Source organism: Balearica regulorum, chromosome 6 (genome assembly GCF_011004875.1).
Source record: "Balearica regulorum gibbericeps isolate bBalReg1 chromosome 6, bBalReg1.pri, whole genome shotgun sequence".
Classification (NCBI taxonomy): Eukaryota; Metazoa; Chordata; class Aves; order Gruiformes; family Gruidae; genus Balearica; species Balearica regulorum.
The window spans coordinates 14,429,060-14,447,441 of NC_046189.1; the positions used below are offsets into that span (position 1 = coordinate 14,429,060).

At 38.3% G+C, this 18,382-nt stretch overlaps 1 protein-coding gene across 2 annotated transcripts; it reads right to left on the bottom strand.

The window, feature by feature from the left end:
* Window positions 1-1,767: 1,767 nt before the first annotated feature.
* On the bottom strand, window positions 1,768-18,298 carry ZDBF2 (zinc finger DBF-type containing 2). Of its 2 annotated transcripts, none has more exons than XM_075756412.1 (8): window positions 18,259-18,298; window positions 15,537-15,609; window positions 14,643-14,754; window positions 13,996-14,047; window positions 13,434-13,485; window positions 12,734-12,839; window positions 11,764-11,891; window positions 1,768-9,153 (listed from the first exon to the last, which is right to left on the bottom strand). In XM_075756412.1, the coding sequence occupies exons 3-8, from the start codon at window positions 14,664-14,666 to the stop codon at window positions 6,321-6,323; spliced, it is 3,195 nt and encodes a 1,064-aa protein (XP_075612527.1). In that variant the 5' UTR covers window positions 14,667-14,754; window positions 15,537-15,609; window positions 18,259-18,298; the 3' UTR covers window positions 1,768-6,320. The 2 variants fall into 2 exon arrangements, with proteins under 2 accessions (XP_075612527.1, XP_075612526.1); XM_075756411.1 differs by having other exon boundaries at window positions 15,537-17,865; window positions 18,168-18,265.
* Between the last annotated feature and the right edge of the window lie 84 nt (window positions 18,299-18,382).

Consider the following 18,382-nt stretch of genomic DNA (forward strand, 5'->3'; position numbering starts at 1 on the left):
AATACTTAAAAAAAAAAAACCAACAAAACATCAAACCCAAATATCCATCGGTCTAGCTCAAATCTATACTACATCTTTAAGTCTTACTCCTCACTTCTACCTCCCTCTTCATTTTGAAACTTTAGTGTAATAAAAAGCAAGTCACTCACATGCATTGCATCCACCAGGGCTGGAACATGGATGCTGAGGACTACACCTACCCCCTTCACTGTTAATTCTCACAGCACAGTCTCCAGGCCAGCAGTGTCTAAGCTCTCTGCGTGAGCTAGCAAGGGTATATTTTGATTCTGTAACTTGTTTGTATAATATTAATAATGACTAACTAAGCTGTAACCAACATTTTCAGTTGCACTAGTACCAACATTAACGCAGTACAATACAGCAAATAGGAAAAGCTGACCAGCTTTAGTACGCTAAAGTACATTTTTATTTGAGGATGAAATTTAAAAACCTGTTTACGAAAGCTAATACTTGGGAAGAATTCTTTTTTCAGTTCTCCTTAAGGAAGGAACACTGACAAAGAAAAAGGCTAGTTTTAGAATCGCTGACACACTTAAATCCCATAAGCTGTAACAATGACCGGTGTTCATAAGTTTCATCAAAACCAACACTTCTGCACTTCAGGAAAATCATTCTGACTGCCAGGACCACAGAAACACAGTAATTTTGTGCATCAAAGCACTAATGACTCCAATGAATCCAAAAGCAACTAAAAATGTGCTATTAATTTAATCATAACTCTCAAATATTCCAACTTGAACTGGAGCTCCATTGTACTTGACACTCTATAAGCGTATCAGTAATTGCTTATATTTCCCATGAAAGATGCAATCACCAGACTTAAAATTTGGTTCCAGTATCACATTTGTAACTCCAGGTTTAGATAGTTGAATATGTCTTTAACGGATTATTATTAGACAGCAAAGTAGTAACTTCATTCAGCCAACTACACAATACACAGCTATCTTCAAGGATGGGTTGAAAACCCCAAAGCACATCTGCAATTTTATGACGTATTGAAGCCCCAGGAAACAATATGCCTATGCTGTTCAGCCATTTATTGATCCAAACTCCCACATCTGTGTGCATTGCTCCTGCAAAATACCATGCTGGCTTAAACAGGCACTGTTGGAAACAGCAAATTACTACCAAATTTATAGAACAAGGTATTCTACACAGGACATTCTATTGTTCAAGTTATTCTGGTATTCTATTTATCAGAAAAATCTCTTAAAAGTATTTTTGTGTGCAGTTTTGAAGACAGTTCTGCATGCACTGTAAGATCATAAACAGAATTGATTTGGTCTACGATTACAGAGAAGCCAATCCATTTTGCATAAAGTAGAAAGCTATTTAACACTATGATGCTTCCAGCCACTGCCCTCACTTATTAAGTGCACATTGTGAAGAAACTTGGTCATGAGTAAATTCTACAGGAATCTGGCTTGCCATGTGGTTGGTGCTTCTTGGTTTCCTGCTGCCAAAATGCAATTAGACATCTAAAACACACACAAGGCTTTTTCAATGCCACCCTAGGATGTCATTGCTTCAGTTGCCACAGGACGGGATGAATCTTGGCTTCACTGACGTCAACAGACTACTTCACTGGGTCAAGATATGATGCAGTTGTGAACAGCTGATTAAATTACGACTGCCCTTCTTCAAAGTAGTACCTTATCCCATAGCATTCTGTGGTGTTCTTTCTACAACAAATTCTAGCAAATAGTTTCAATTCCACTTCAAGAATAAAGAAACTACCAAAAAAAAGCAAATTCAGTCTTTATTTTATTAAAACAAGATTTGTTCTGCTGAAGGAATGAATAAATGCATAGCTGCAAAACATAAACAAACAGGTAACAAAACCTTTGCTTCTGGGCATGCTCAGATCTATACCACTAAATTTTCCGAAAAAGATTATTGGGAATCTTGTAATTCATAGCAGATAAATCATTAAAGACAAAAAATTCTGGGATTTTAATTGCATTAGCAAGTGAGATACATTTCACTTGTCTTATCTGTTCCCAAAACATCAACAGTTGAAACAGTTCTATTTGCAGAATAAGTATGAATTCAGATTACTCCATTCACAGGCAGCTACCCTAGGGGACAGAGAAAGGAAAACAAAGAAATCAAGAATCATCATCCCACTCCTGTATTGCACTACTCAGTGAAGTAAGTGACTCCCAAGCACAGGAGCATACATACCAGCTTGTCCTCTACACTTCAGATCAGGACACCAACCATTTCTGTTACCTGTCACTGATTTACTTCCAAACAGAATATCCTGTCCTGTAATTTAGACCTCTGCACCACCAAAAAAAAAAAAAAAAAATCCGAAGGTATGACTGAGGAAAAAAATGGAAACAATAAATCTGAAATTAAACAAGCTGAATATACGAAGAAAGAACATCCAGCAACAGCACTGGACCAGTTTGTAGTATCACTGTATTCTTACAAACTCACATTGTGTCAAACGACCACAGACAGTAGAGACAGAGAAACAGATAAAACATTACAGGATCAAGCAAGATGTATTGCAAAATACATTGCCAATTACAAGAACATGAAAACCACGAAAACATGTATTCTCATCTGGGCACAAATTTAGCATGAAACTTAAACACAACTTCAGATTAAGTCATATTCTCATTATAAATACAACTAAGTACCTCGTTTTAGCTGAGTCCCAGAAAGAAGCACTTTCAAATGACAGTTACGAGAACATTGGATGCAAACTTGTCAGAAAAAACTAGAAAGCAAAAAATTCTATCAGAAAAGGAACTGAAGAACTGCTAGGTGCAAGCGCCAGACATGTAGTTTTGGGAACTTGCTAGTCTATGTTTGGTTAGCACCTGGCACAGTATGAGTCTGTGCCACACTCCAGGTTCACAATACAAGTAAATAATAAAAATCAAGCTGCTTAGAATGAGATTGTTTTAACAGGCTGAATGAGTACTTCGTGAGGGGAGACATTTTAAATTATGAATTGTATAAAAAGAAGTATGAACTTGCAGAAGGTCAAAATTACATATGCATAGAAGAAGAAAACACTTTTCACAACTATTGTAAGTTGCATCTAACTGCTGCCAATTAGGTTCAAATTTAGATTCAGATTTATTCCTCTTCAATCCAGTTATCTTTTCTCGCTTCTCTAGATTAAGACATGCAAACATACTGACAAACGTCTTTGTTCACTAACATTAAAAAACCAAAACAAAACCCAAATTAACCCCCCCCACCAACCAACCCTCCCATCAATTTCAGTGAGAAAGTATTTCAGCTCTGAAGTTTTCCATCAGTGTAGACTTCACAATCACATTTTGAAGTTTCAGCCATGCTGCTAACAAAAGAGCGTGCTATTCAATAATGGCAGTGGAAATTATATAATTTATCTAGCAGGGAAGTGTTTGACTAATTCCTCAAGATCCCAGAAACCTTCTCTTTTCTCCTTCATGCACATGATATTTTGAGCATTTGTCTGCATTTTTTTTGTTTTGCACATATCTTCATCAATTCTTTTTTCAAAGCAGTTTCTACATTTACTTCTCCTGTCACACCGCCCCTCTTTTCCCCAATAGTCATTGAGCATGCACAGAAGAGGTTTCTAAACAGTGAGGCATAGAATAACATCCAAGCTTACAGCAAATCTTATTTTGACACTGTCAACCACAGAAATGTTTCCAGACTTGTAACCCAAGTCTTTTTTTTTTTTTTTTTCCAAAAAATGTTATGTTTCATACTTGTTCTTTTTCTCTTTTAAGGAAAATATAGAAGTACTTACACTTTTATTTAAATACATTTCTCTTTTAAAAAAACCCCACCCTAACAAGGGAATCTATTACTTACAAAAAAAAAAAGCTATTACAGGCTATAAATATTATAGTCAAGATATTTTTATTACTCAAAGTTTCAAGGAAAAGTTGTGTGGTGGAGAAACACAAGTTTGCAATGGATGAGCATAGAGAACAGCATTTTTGGCTGTAAACAAACACTAGTGATCTTAAAATACAATGTTCATTAAACCTTATTCACCGACAACACAATTCATGCTCTTCATGTGTAAAATATTGTGAAAAACAAGATGGTAGAAGTTAGATAGGAAAACATTCTTGTATCATAAAAATATGTTAGAATGGGACTTATCTATAGAATTAATTTAAAGTTTTGCTTTAAAAGAAACTTTATTTAAAAATCTCTTTTTGCTTTATCTAAAAATTAGCCTTTCTATAAAAACCATTCTTTTAAAACTTTGCTTTAAAAAAATCAGTTTTATATTAGACAAAATATTAAATTATACAGGCACAATTAGTTAAGAGGGCTATAAGAACTCATATTATAACCCTTCATTTTCCAGTGACTTGCAATACAGTCATAAGATTCTGTGTCTACGGACAACCATAGGAAAATTTATCCATAGAAATCAACTTTTATTTTAAAAATAAAATAAATAAATAATAAAATAAAAAAAGCTGTCAGACCATATTTGACTTGTAAAGAAACTTAGTTTCCAGCTGGCTTAAGTACATGCACATCTTTTATTTATCCTGGGAAACATTTGCATACATTAAAAAAAAATCCCCAAAATAATTTTTTAGTAAGTGGTTTATGATGACAGCATTTGTATTAACTTCATATACTGTATATTAAAATAAAACATTTCAAAGTCCACCTTTACCTCAATCCAAACCAGTGACTCTTGACACTTCAGAAAATGAATCAAGAATTATTCTGTTTTTTTCAGGGGAAAATGCACAGATATTATATTCAATAGCAGAGGGAGCAGGGTCTGGTCTTTTCTATGTTTGTCATGTTCTGAAAGATGTATTATACAACTATAGCATTTAGAAAGACCTTTAAAGTAAGACAGATAATATAATATACCAAACTACAGATTTACAAACCAGAGCCCCGATTGTGATGATGTTTAACTATATGCTTAACTTAATAGAAATGAACAATTAATCTTGGATTTTAAAGCATAGAAACATCTGGGGTTTATGTCTCTCAAAGACATTAAATAAGCTGTCATCATAATACCTATTTAAAAAAAGAAAAGAAAAAAAACCCAAAACACTAAACCAGAACACTATGGTCCTTTTTGACATAAAATCACAGTAATTAGAGCATCAGCACCCAAACATGAATCACTACGGAATATAATTTTAATTCAACTAAAGATTTTTAAACAGATATTTAAATATCTGTTTAAACAGCTATTTGAACCCTAATACATTTAGATGGATGCTGCTTTAGGTTTATTTAAATATTTTACTGAAAGTTTAAAAAGAATGTTTCAACTATAGTACATAAAAATGTAACCAACAGTACACCCAATTAAAATTAAAAAAGCACAGAAACTCAAATTTAAGGTTGAAATTCTAGAACAACTCACTTCTATTTGTTTGTATTATAACTTCTCCATCTCCCCACTAAGGAATGTGAAATTCACCTATAAACTTAATCAATAAGCTATTTAAAAAGAAAAAACAAACAAACAAACCAAACCCCAAACCCTAAGCCTATATTTCTTTTGGAATTTGAGATTTCATTTTAGCCACCACCATTTGAACAGTACCCTAGAGAGACATATTTCCTTCCCAGCATGGTCCATTATTGCTTGATGAGAGCCCACAGTGACTTTTTGTCCAAAATAACTGCTTTGGACAAGGTTTGAGGAAAAAAACTCAATATAAAACCACGTACAATTATGTTTCATTTCAAGAAAGCACTGAATTGATCTGAATTGTATCATACTGTATTAATTTTAATGCCACTCCATAGGCAAGTATATATTACGTGTTGAAGGAGATGTGCATATACACAAACACAAAATACATACACAGAATTCAGCCCAGATTAATGTATCTTCATTTAATTTCTAGCATAACCACCGAGTAATTTTTTTGTACTTTAGAATTATGTGGAAAAATGAGAATAGGCACAATTAATTAATACAGCTTCTATGTTACCTTATTATAGTGCACTATTACGCACTGATAATACCATAAACCCAATATGATACCATTCAAGCTCATTGTTCTGATGTACAGGTAAAGTCTAGTAAATAGGATTCTAAGTGCTCTTTAACTCAAATGCACAACTTCTGCAGCTTTACACAGTAGAACAGTGCAATACATTATGTCCCCATATTCCAGGAACAAGAGCTGAGCTGACAAGTGTACGTGTTTCACATTAGACTGGCTTTGCACTTTTGCAGCTCTAGCACTTCAACTGCTTCATCTGTGACCTCCTTTTGTTCCCTTTCCTTTTCCACAATCTTTTTCCAGGTGCTGGCTATAAAAAAAATATTCTTTTGGTAACTAGCTCTCACCTGGTAGAACAAGACAGTTTCGAAGTAACGGTACAGCAGAAGTTCTTTTAGAGGGTTGGTTCACAGTGCTAGGGTGACCCCGATCTCCACTTACTTCCCAGTTCCTGACTTTGGATGAAGCTCGCTCTGGCTTCTTGGGAAAAGATTCTGATGTGACTTTCTGCCTCTTTTCAGGAATCCCTGTGACAACTGTTGAGTTCAGAAAGGTCCTTTTTGGTTTCCTCCTCATATTTAATTTTTTAGCATCAGGCTTTTCTTTCTTAAGGTGCTTTCCCACTGTAGTTTTTCTTGTCTGGCACCTATGGATGGAGAAAGCAGAAGACTTCTGGGCACGAGGACGAAGATTTCTCCTCATCCCCTCTTTTTGCTGTTTTTTAGTTCTAGAAGTTTGTTTGCCTGTGGTTACTCTGCTTCCTCTCATCCCAACAGCACATCTGACAGACAGAGGTCCTGCAGCCTTTCTGGAAAAAACTGGTTCTTTATTGGTGCCTTCTTTTTTCTTCCATATTGCCTTTGGATTCTCCCTCTCTAAACGCTCACTCCTGATGGAGGTCAGAGGAGTTTTGGTAACTCTGTTAAATGGAGTTAATCTACCATCTCCTTCTACTGCAGACTGGTGAGAGTTCAAAGGTGAAATGATGAGGTGTTTAAAAGAGTTCTCAGAGTGACCAGATACCAGACAATCTGTTCTTTCAGTGGAAACAGAAGATCCATCTGCCTTTTGACTCAAGGCTGCATCATTCCCTTTACCTGGATCTGGCAAGAAAGACGCTGAAGATGAACTATAGAAGTCCGACCAATTGAGTGACTTTGATGGCGTGCTTTCTCTCTGTGCATCAGCTAGTTTCCTCATGTTTGCATCGAAGCTGAGACTTCTGAAAAGCTGTCGAACGTGGGAGGGCTTTTTGGCTTTTTCTCCAACTGTACTCTTTGGAGGCGTTTTCAGAATTCGATTTGTCAGTGGGTCATAATACTTCAAAGAACACTGTTTGTATTTATACCTTACAGAGTCCTTGCTATCTGTGGAGTTACGATTTTTCCTCATTTTGGGAATATCTATAGGTTTACCTTTACATTGTTTTATCTCTGGGCACGAAAGTACATACACCACTGTCTTGGGCTGTACAGGACTCATAATCTTGCTATAGGACTCAGGAAGTTTAAGGGCACATAGTCTAGTTTTCATGTTTGGAGTTTTTTCATTCTCTGGCCACATGATGCTTGCTTTCTGATCAGCTGGATCAGATTGCCTTCTAGACATTTTTCTTTTTGCTACAGGGTAGTTCAATAGACTTGTTTGGGTGCCATGGCTGACTTTAACCACCTGGCACCTTGAAGCCAGGCGCCATGTCCTTTTCCTAGGCATTTTAAGAATTTGTGGGTTGCATAGTGTATCTGAGGCTAAAGATGGGTTATCAAAATCAGAGCCACCACTTAAAGCATCATTAAATTCTGGCAACGCTTTAACTGATGCTCCTTCTGTTCTATTACCCTCAACCACATTCTTTTTTTCATCCTTCTGCTTTTTTTTCTTCACTCTCTTCCCTATACAGTTGGCTGAGGATTCACTGTCAAAGTAGCAGCGAAAACGACCCTCCCTGAAATCACGCACAAGTTCTTCAATTTTTATATCATCTTCATACATAATTTGAGACCAAGTCTTTCCCACAAAAGAAGGAGGCACATGTGGCAGAGCTGGAAGAACTGGTTCTTCAGTATTAACTACGACATCCTGTTTCACTATTTTCTCCACTGACTCACTTTTTAAAACAGAAGAGAGCTGTGTTCCATAGTCTTTATCCTGCAAACTTATTTGGACCTCTTTTAAGAATTCTATATCTTTTATAGCTGCCTTGGGTAAGTCTGTTCGTGCCTGAATAGGTGCATCACAGTCAAAACTCATTTCAGAACTCTCTAAATAAGTATGGTCCAGAAGTGATGAAAAAGTTAAATAGGGTTTATTCTCTTCTTTGAAATAAATTTCTTCAGACGTAGTTCCATGGCAGTATTTCAAGATAACATCTTCAATGGTTTCATCCACTGAACTTTCATCACCTTTGTTCGTTGTCATGTTTTTGCATCTTGCTAGTTGTGGGGACGTCCCAAGATGTAGGGAGCTGCTGATACCCACAGTATCCCTGAGATGGAAATCAGACACCAAAGTTTCATCCTGAGTTCGTAAACCATCTCGTTTTGAGAGAGATTGACCTGAGGTAATAGGTAAAGAACTGCTGTAGCTGCACATAGGATTCTGATGAGAAACTGAAGGGCGTTTTTGGTGAACCAGTGCCGGAGCAGGATTCAAGCATGGGTTCAGTAACACATCACTATTGCATACCTCCACTCCTGTTTTATCACATCCTCTACGTGGAATCGGACTTGATGCTGCCAAATTCCTAACGTTTTTTCCTGTTTTCGGATTAACAGAAGACCTATGGATTATAGGACTGACAGAAAAAGGCTGAGGTACAGGGCTCACAGCTGTAAACTGGCCTTCGTGGCTCTGATTTGCAATTTGAGCATCTTTCAGGGCATCCCATTTCTCATTGCTACAAATGCCCACAGACTGCTGCGGTATTCTTACAGCATGTTCCTGCCCTCTTTCTAGCTTTTGAATAAATGCTTGTGTTACAGAAGTTTTCTTTGTGCCCTCATGAGACAGGCAGGGAGCAGAAGAGCATATTTCACCAATGGACTCCTGGTCTTTGCCGGAAATCTCCTGTCTGTCTGTGTTCCTCTTTTTCTTCATCTCTTCTGGGGACTGGCAAGCAATCCTAGCAGCCTCTGGAGTGACAGGGAGTGGCATGTCATCATAGGTTGGTCTAAAGAGAAGAGGAAAAACCCCACCTTATATAAATACTGTAAACATGCTTAAGATTTTTCAAATTTTTTTTTTTTTTTAAAGAGTAATTACCTAGAGTAATCACACCTAATGAACAAACTCAACTTACTAGCTCTGCTACTTTAGCAAAGGTATTCCATTTTAAAAAAGGGCAGAGGGTGAGGGGGGAATGTTCCACAAAGCTAAAGGTAAAAATTCGGGCATTAGTTGGTTACCATCTTCATGCAACTAACCACTAAGAACGGCCAAACACACATTATGATCGCTTTGTAAATATAGCAAAGTAAAAAAAAATTAAAGATATTGCCTTTGTTTGAAGTTGTGAGCTTATAAAGAGATTATTTCACTGGTAAAACTATCAATTAATATTGAGCTTTTGTAGAGAAGTGGAACATTACAATATGGTACAGTATAAAAATACTATTGAGTATAAATGCCCCTTTCCCTACAAAAGCTGCCTGATAGGAACTCTGCGTGTGTTGCCAAGGAATTCCATGCTTACTGTTTCTCACAGACATACCACAGCTTTGACTCACTTCTGTAAGAAGCCAAGTGATGATTGTTCAGCCTTACAGTGACAACAGCAGATTTTTATATATTCTGTAACTGGCAGTTCTGTCTTTAGGACTGCCTCAAATACAAGTGTTTATGTGTTGCAGAATTAACAGAACAGAGAAATACGGACTATTTCTCTTATGCAGCACAGGAACCCACAAGGCTTCAATGTGTAACAGCTGGGAAAATCCTACAAAAATATTTTTTAAAAAAGTAAACACAACGGAAAAGAGAATATTATGTTTCATTTGAAAGTTATAACCAAACCTTGTGAAACCCAAATGGATGGTTACTTTAATGCATAGAAGACAGCCATGCACCTCTTATGGTGCATTCATCTGCTAACAGAAGTATTGTGAATAAATTTTATTGTACAGTAATTTCCTTGGTTATAACAATTCGGCTTCCGCATTTACTGAAAGTTAAAAATCAATCAAGAACCAATACAATTAGCAATGCTTAATAGTCAACACGTGCAGAGGTCCTTGAAAGGCTCAGACATCAGTTATTAATAAAGCCAGCTGATACCAAGCAAACTTGTAGCAAGTATTTCTAACTAGCTACTTCACAGTGAAAAACAATCACAAGAGAACTTATCTGAACATAGCTATGTCTCAGCCTTTTACTGAGAGATGTCAGATAAAGGAAGAATTCTCAGCTTGAAAGAACTGGTTTATAGTTGAAAAAAATGATAGGTTTGGCCAATGTTTAAAAAAACCCCAAAACTGACATTTGACCTCTACAGAGTTAAGAGGATTTAGTCCAGAAACACATACCTCATAGGATCACCACCAAAACAAAGAAAACTCCCCAACACCCCACCCCCAATAACTCATACTTGAAAGCACCTACTTCAAACCTCAGGATATGACTCTGTGATAGGGCCCATCTTCCCCCTTTAGATTTTGTTCTCTCTCTGAGCCACTGACAATTTAGAAAACAGTTTTCCAGCCAGCTACATATTAATTTAATCACCAATTAATCTCCAACCACATTTTCCTGTTTATTTATAAACCTCATACAAGGACATGCCAAAAGCTGGGCTTTTGAGAGATGGCATGATAGATGTGACATGACAGATGGAACAAAGAGGGATGATTCTCTTCTATTCACAAGTTCTGTTATCCTGTCAAAAAAGGAAATTAGGATGGCCTGATGTGATTTTTGACTAAATCAGCAGTAAACATTACTCATCATTTCATTGTCTTCTAGATTCTTATGAACAGTTTGGTTATTCAGTTCTCAGGGAAATACTGTAATGTAAGCAAAGAAGTTTGTAAGCAGATCCTCTCTCTGCCCCTACTGATAATTGACAATTGCTACATTTGTTTTTTCCTAGTCCTTCTGAAACATCACACATTCTCCATGGCCTCTCAAAAATAATTACTAACAGCTCCCAGACTACTTCTCAGAGTACTAAGTATCACGAGTGCTGAAAACCCTATTTACTGACGTCACACGAGAAGAACTACAGAGCCACTAACAGTCATAAATGAAACAACTTTTTATGCAAAGTAGCATGGAAATGAAAGTTATCAGAAGACCAAGACCTAGAAGGTATTTCACAGTGCAGGGACTGGAGCACCATCCATCAAACAAAAAAAGCCTTTCAAGGAAACACAAGGGCAGTCACATGAACATCCTGTAGATCAAAGTCCCCTAAATCATTGCAACACATAACAAAACGAGGAGCAAAATGGCTGCATAAAAAGTGATAAAGCACTGCATGCTAGTCATAATGAAGTAGCTTATATTTTACTTTGGCTTTGAACTAATGGTGCAAATTGTATTAACACACCCTTAAAAAAAAGGATGTTTGTTATTACAGACTCACTACGTGGCTCCATAGGTAAAGTTGAGTCCAAATACTAAATGTTGAAAAATTCATGTGGCAAAATTTTACCTTTGCGTACTTTCCAGAGGTTAGACGATAAAGGCCTTCTTAAAGATAAGAACTTGTAATACATGGATTCTACCAACACTTTTTGGGAGAGAAAAAAAAAAAAAAAAAAAAAAAAAAGCAGCTGTATTATACCTGTTGTCATGGTATCTGTGGGGATGATGGTGTAAAACATCTTGAAGGAAGCGCTCCATCAGGCTACTCGTACCCATACGATTCCTACAGTAAGTGGTAAAATGTCTGTGCTGGGAGCTGAAAACATGCTGGTGAAAGATAAAACAGATGACTGTTTAATACTACTGATAACACACTGGCCTGTTCCTAAAAATTACTTCCCAAGTTAAACATTATGCTGTTTCCCAGATTAAACATTACACTGTTGCTGTTAAAGTATTTAAAAAGAAAAATCTTCAGCCTTTTCTACTTTCAGGCCTTGATTCAATGAGATTTTAAAGCAAGCTTAAGGGAGTCACAAATAATACTAAAATGTATTGAAACATCTTTCTGAGTTGGAACCTAAATTAGCAGCTCTGACAGCTGCTCACAAATCTCTCGTAACTAGTACAAATACTCTAAATGTACCTATAAATGACACTAAAATATTCTTGAACTTCGTATGAGTAAACATCCTGTAATTCAGTCGAATTAAGGAGAATTTTCATAAGCACAGAAGATTAAACAGACTTCTACTTTCTAATTAAAAAAGTCTAAAAGATAGGAGACTGACAGAGTTAAAGAACAAAAAAGTAAATAGTTGATCAAATATCTTCAGCCTTGATATCTAACATATTAACCCTAAAACTTTACAATATATACAGATCTCAAGATGAAAGCCACAGAAATAAATCTAATGGATGCAATGCACAGCAGTGTGCCACTTCAGAAAAGCAGACTGCGGTAGCCATGCCACTTCACCAGCATCTTTTTAACAGGTAACAGATAAGAAGGGTATCTTCTACTCAGTGCATACATTGTGCAATTCACAAACTGATTATTTTTTCATTCAGTAATGGTTGTTCAGTTTAGAGACTGATATTTTATAAGCTGATAAAGCCTTTTGGTACTCCTTGCTATCTGTTGCTGAATCACGCAGAAGCCTTCTCACCTGTTCCAGATTACTGTAGTGTACATGGCAACAGTTGCAGTATCCTCGTCTATTTTGCACTGTGGATACTCCAGGCCGAGGATGCTCTCGCCCTCTTGTGTGAACACTGAAAGAAGTGGGTAATATTACCAAGACATTTCAGTAAAAAAATGAGAAGTGTTAGGTTGTTTAATTCATGTTCTTAACATGGAAATTCTAAATATCTATCTTACCATAGAACTGGAATAAACTTGCAAGATAAATGTTTATATTTCAGCATTGTAATGGCAAGTAGGACTACATATTTTAAGGTATTACTAAGCAAATATCACTAAAGAAAATTTTTCTTAAATGAAGAACAGAGGATAAAAGGTTGAAGGCACAGCTAACACAAGCGCTAATTTCAGTTGGCTGAAATCCAAAGAGAACTGTCTCTCCAGAAAAAGGCAGAGTCATATTCTCATTTCTCTGTTTTTTTAAAAAATAGACTGAAGACAAAGAAATCCCAACACCCACACATTAGTTTTGGGCACTACAATGCGCCTTCTCCAAAGTTTTTAATACTATGTAGGTACAAAAAGGACCTCCATCATACACCTGATCTACTGCATCACCGTCATCCATTACACAAGATAACAGAAAAAGTTGACAAACAGATTCTTCTTGGTTTACTTTGTGTAAGTAGTAAGCTAGATGCCAGTTAGATCATCACCTTACTTACCTGCTATTGCTGTCCTGTTGTAGAGAGCCTTCGACACCATGTCTTTCAATTCCTAAAGAAAAAAACAAAACAGAATATCAAAGAGATGGAATAGAGTTTTACCTACAATTAGTTACTTCTCTTACATTGCATTTGTCAAAACTGCTATTTTAAAGGAAGAGAAAAAGTTTAGTAAGTTAAATAAAGCATATAGAGATATCTTTTTGTCCTCAAAGTTCCTCTAAGAGCTTCATAAAATAAGCTTTACTCTTTCATGATTGAGGTGAGTGGGAATTTTGCTACTGATTTGTCTGGATTAAGACTAGGCAATCTACATTTATACTGCTACATTCGTGATCACTGAGATAAAATGCAGCATGTCTTAAACAGCTTATTGCAGGACAAGAAAATTACATCTACATGGAAACTCTGTGGACAATTCAGAAGTCACTTCTTCCATCTAACGTTCTGCAATGAAATTTAGGAAATCAAAGTATGCAATTGAAACTACAAGGTGAACTAATGCTTCTATAATTATTACATTAAAAAAATGTAACAAAAACATCTACTTCAAACTTCTCACCTTGTGCTGAAGAAGCAGAAGCTTCATCAGATGGTTTGATTCTGTCAAACATCTGTAAGTAAAAAATAAAATAACTGAGAATAAAAAATAAAAAACCCACAGTAAAGCCCATCGTCAAGTTCAGCCTTCAGTCCAAGCTCCAAGCCATTCAGAAGCACTATATTGTTTCAGCTACAGACCAAGACTTGACATAAATGAAGCTGCATTTTACAAATAAATTTCTGCTTACTAAGTTACCCTAGTATTATATTTAACAATGCATGTTAACTTTGATAGAAGAGGCTAAGTTCTGATCTAATTAACAAATGAATAGAACTTAGGCTTTGTTAAGTTATTAAGCAATAACCTTGTCAAATTAATTACTTAATTTCCTAAGTTGCCTTTACAATAAAGATGAAAGATGTATGCTAATAAAAACCATACAAGACCTAGGCCACAAAAAATAATTACCCAGGCTGAAAAAGTAATCCTTATTGCTCAAAAGATCTGAAAATCAATATTGAATCTCACAATTTTTAATTAAAATATGACTGCAGGAACATGCAGTTAACATGCTTTAGGGTGCCCAAACACAAAGGACTTCTGAGTTTCACACAGTCCATTCACGTTTTTGAATGCAAACATACAATCAGCTTTCTAGTACAAACCTTAGAGTCATCAACCTTCTTCATCCACCAAAGGTGACTCCAGACTACCAAACAATAAATGTCGAGCAGGAGGCCATTTGCAGTGCAGGACACTTCTCTCTTCTCATCCCATCTGGCAACAATAAAGTTAAAGAGTCTTTTAAAACAGAGTTAATAAAGCATGTTTTCCATGCCCTAAGGCACATAAATTTTTCTGTACCACTTTGCAAACACATCACTCGATAAAATGAATAAATCTCTTTTTGAAGTCTGCAGTACATCCCTCTTTTTTATTATGGAAGTTGTTTTGACAGTCTTTCCTACATAAACGTAACCATTCCTTCTGGAATAACTCCATAGTCCCTATGTATTAAATACTGTTGTCATTTTGGATGGTAGCACTCATGAAATTAAGTGTACTTCTACAATAACAGAAAACAAATTCCTCAATATTAACCGAATTGAAATGAATCTATTTTAAGCATCATTCATGAACCCGCTCAGAAAAACAATGTTTCATTTTGCTTACGTTTCATAAACTAGTTCGATATTGCAGTAATACACTAACTGGAAATTTCACAGTAGGTTGGATCTTCAAAGCATTTTATAAATTAATCATTATATACTCAAGGAAGTATTATCATTAGCATTATAGACAGGAAGACTAAAAGGCCACAATGATTTGCACAATCACTGTCACAGTGTTACAGTGAAAGCACCATATCCTGTCTCAAAACTCAGGACTTAGCAATTCTTAGATCTGCTCTTGGCTTACCATTTACATAATTGTGGGATGACAAACTTGAAGTTTTGAATCAACCACTTTTACTTTTTATCCTTTATAAACTGTTTTTAGAGTTCTCCTTTCCTGTTCTCACATATGTAGAAAAGATCCTCCTATATGAGGCTACATACCATCAGGGTTGACAGATGTGTGGTTTGTTGTTTGTTTTCCTTAAACTTGTTTTGTCCTTTCCCCGACTGTGCACTGCTCATTATAAAATAGCAGGGCTGTTATAGCAGTTATGGTCAGAAGGAATATCTTAATATCTCAACTCAAAACAAAACCCCAAAAAAACCCCACCAAATCAAACCACCCACTGAAACCACCAGATTCATTCTCCTTCTTATAATGTATCAATTCATGCAATAATTTTTTTTTTAAAAAAACACAACACACGACCCCCCAGCTGTTCTTACAAATCTTCTCATCAGGCAACTAAGAAAAGCTTTCTTGATAGATCAGCTGATCTCAGTCACCCTGTTCTATGTCGTATACACAGCTGGAACCCAAAAGAATGTGAAGGAAAAATCCACAAGACTATCTGTCATGAATGATGCTTTATGGAAAATAACTTGTTCCACGTGCCCAAAGTCAACTTACCGATTTTTTAAGGTCTTACTATATATATACACACAGACACACACTTAAGATAAAGCTACAAATGCAGAGTGCAGCAAGAACGATCGCCATTGACAGGGCGGTCACTCAGCAGCAGGGGGCATCATGACCATTCGTCCCAGTACACTGCTCCAAAACTGGATGAAACCACCTCGATGTACAAATATCTAGTTTCATCTCAGAGACGCGAGGCAGTGGCAACTGCAATATGTTGGAGGATAGCTACTACAACGGTTCATTACTTCCTTATTTCAAGGAATAATTTCAATGGTGGTGTGGTACTGAGAGTCCACTCATCTGCAAGCACAATTCTGTAGGTTACATCCCTAGGCTAAGACACAGACCTATGCACGTTTAAACTGAGCTAGGAGCGCAGTAACTTTAAACAGCGCAGGACTATGAAAATAAGTACACCGAATTACTCCAGTCTGGATCTCCTTGTCATCTTTCTACAGTTCAAGGAGATTCAACGGACAAGATTTTCTCACTGGAGGAGAGGTGTGCTAGGTAAAATTTGTAAAAGCCTGGGTATTGTTTTTCCATCACTTACTAAACATCAGAGGAAGATCCTTCAGAGATACTTATGTACAAAGCTGACAAGAGAGGAAAACCTAGCCTCTTTATCTCAGTGTTTTATGAGACCACCAGTGTACAGGACAAAGAAAAAAATCTGAACTCAAACTACACACAGCTTGCTTACTATCTGGCTAGTCATGTAAAAGAAATCTGCTCTGTAGATACCTTATTTAGGTTGCCAAAATCTGAAGAGCCTAACTGCAATCCTTACTTTATCAAAACAGAAACTACAGCTATGAATCCACAAAGGATTTTTCAGATGTCCATGCAAAGCCTGCAAAATTCTAGCTTAGTTAAGATACTTCCAACTGTAAATATCTTAAACTGTTGGATTCAAAAAGTAAATTATATCTGTAAAAGCTTTAGCTTAAACATTTTATCACTGAAAAATCCTGTAAAGTGTAACAAACATAAAAACAACTGGCTACATACAGAAATGTTTGATGTGGTAAATTTCTAAGAAGGCTACTTTCGCTGTCTCTAACACCGATGCTTCTTTCTGGTTTTATCAAATTACTCTGTGTACGGCAGCCAGAAGATGAAAAGCCTTAGACAATCCCATTTAACATGAGAAATTCATAAAGAGACGATCAAAAGGCATGAAATGCACACGTCAAAAAAATCAGTGGTGCATTCTGATAGTACATAAAAGTGTCAAAGGCATCACAGAAACTCTCCAGACACAGTCACTGTTGCCTTGCAAGAAGTAAAATACAAAGGGGTAAAACACCCCACCAAATTTGCTCCTTCAAAAGCACCTCAGGAAAACCTCTACCGCCGCTGCACCTCAGAAGGTCTGTGCTGGGTAGACAAAGGTAAAACAACGGGAAAACTTCTCCCTTGAACAAAGTTATCTGTTTTCCACAGCACTAGCACAAATAAGGGAAGCGACAACTCAGTTCAGTTACGTGAATAAGTTACGACAGCTTTTGTCCCATCGCCACACAGCACCAGCTCGGGCTCCGGGTCGGGTCCCGTCCCCTGCTGCGCCGTGACCACGGCGGGCGGCGTGTCCACGGTTCCCCCCTCGCCCCGTTTCACCGCCCAGCCGCCACTCGGGACGGAGCCGCGGGCGGCTCCCCGGGCCGGCCGTTAGCTGAGCGGGGCGGGGCGCGGCAAGGCCCCGCTCTGTTTGAGGGGAGCTCCGCCAGGCACGGCCCGGGCCCGGGCCCCGCTGCCGAGGGGCTGCCGGCACCCACGAGCGTTAACGCCCGCGCGGAGATTCACTAAGCAGCGCGCGGCCCCCGCCCTTAACGGTCCCCCCCGCTGCCAGCCGGCTCCTCTCCCCCCGCCCTTAACGGTCCCCCCCCGCTGCCAGCCGGCTCCTCTCCCCCCGCCCTTAACGGTCCCCCCCCGCTGCCAGCCGGCTCCTCTCCCCCCGCCCTTAACGGTCCCCCCCCGCTGCCAGCCGGCTCCTCTCCCCCCGCCCTTAACGGTCCCCCCCCGCTGCCAGCCGGCTCCTCTCCCCCCGCCCTTAACGGTCCCCCCCGCTGCCAGCCGGCTCCTCTCCCCCCGCCCTTAACGGTCCCCCCCCGCTGCCAGCCGGCTCCTCTCCCCCCGCCCTTAACGGTCCCCCCCCGCTGCCAGCCGGCTCCTCTCCCCCCGCCCTTAACGGCAACGCGCGTTCCCGCCGCCCGGCTCCCTCCCCGGCCGCCTCACCTCCATCGCTTCCCCGTGAGCTCTTCCGTGCCACGCTGGGGTCAAGGGGCGTCATCCTCTGCTTCCTGCTCCGGGTCGGGTCGGCATGGCGGGGGTGGGACAGATGGCTGCGCTGTGGGAGGGG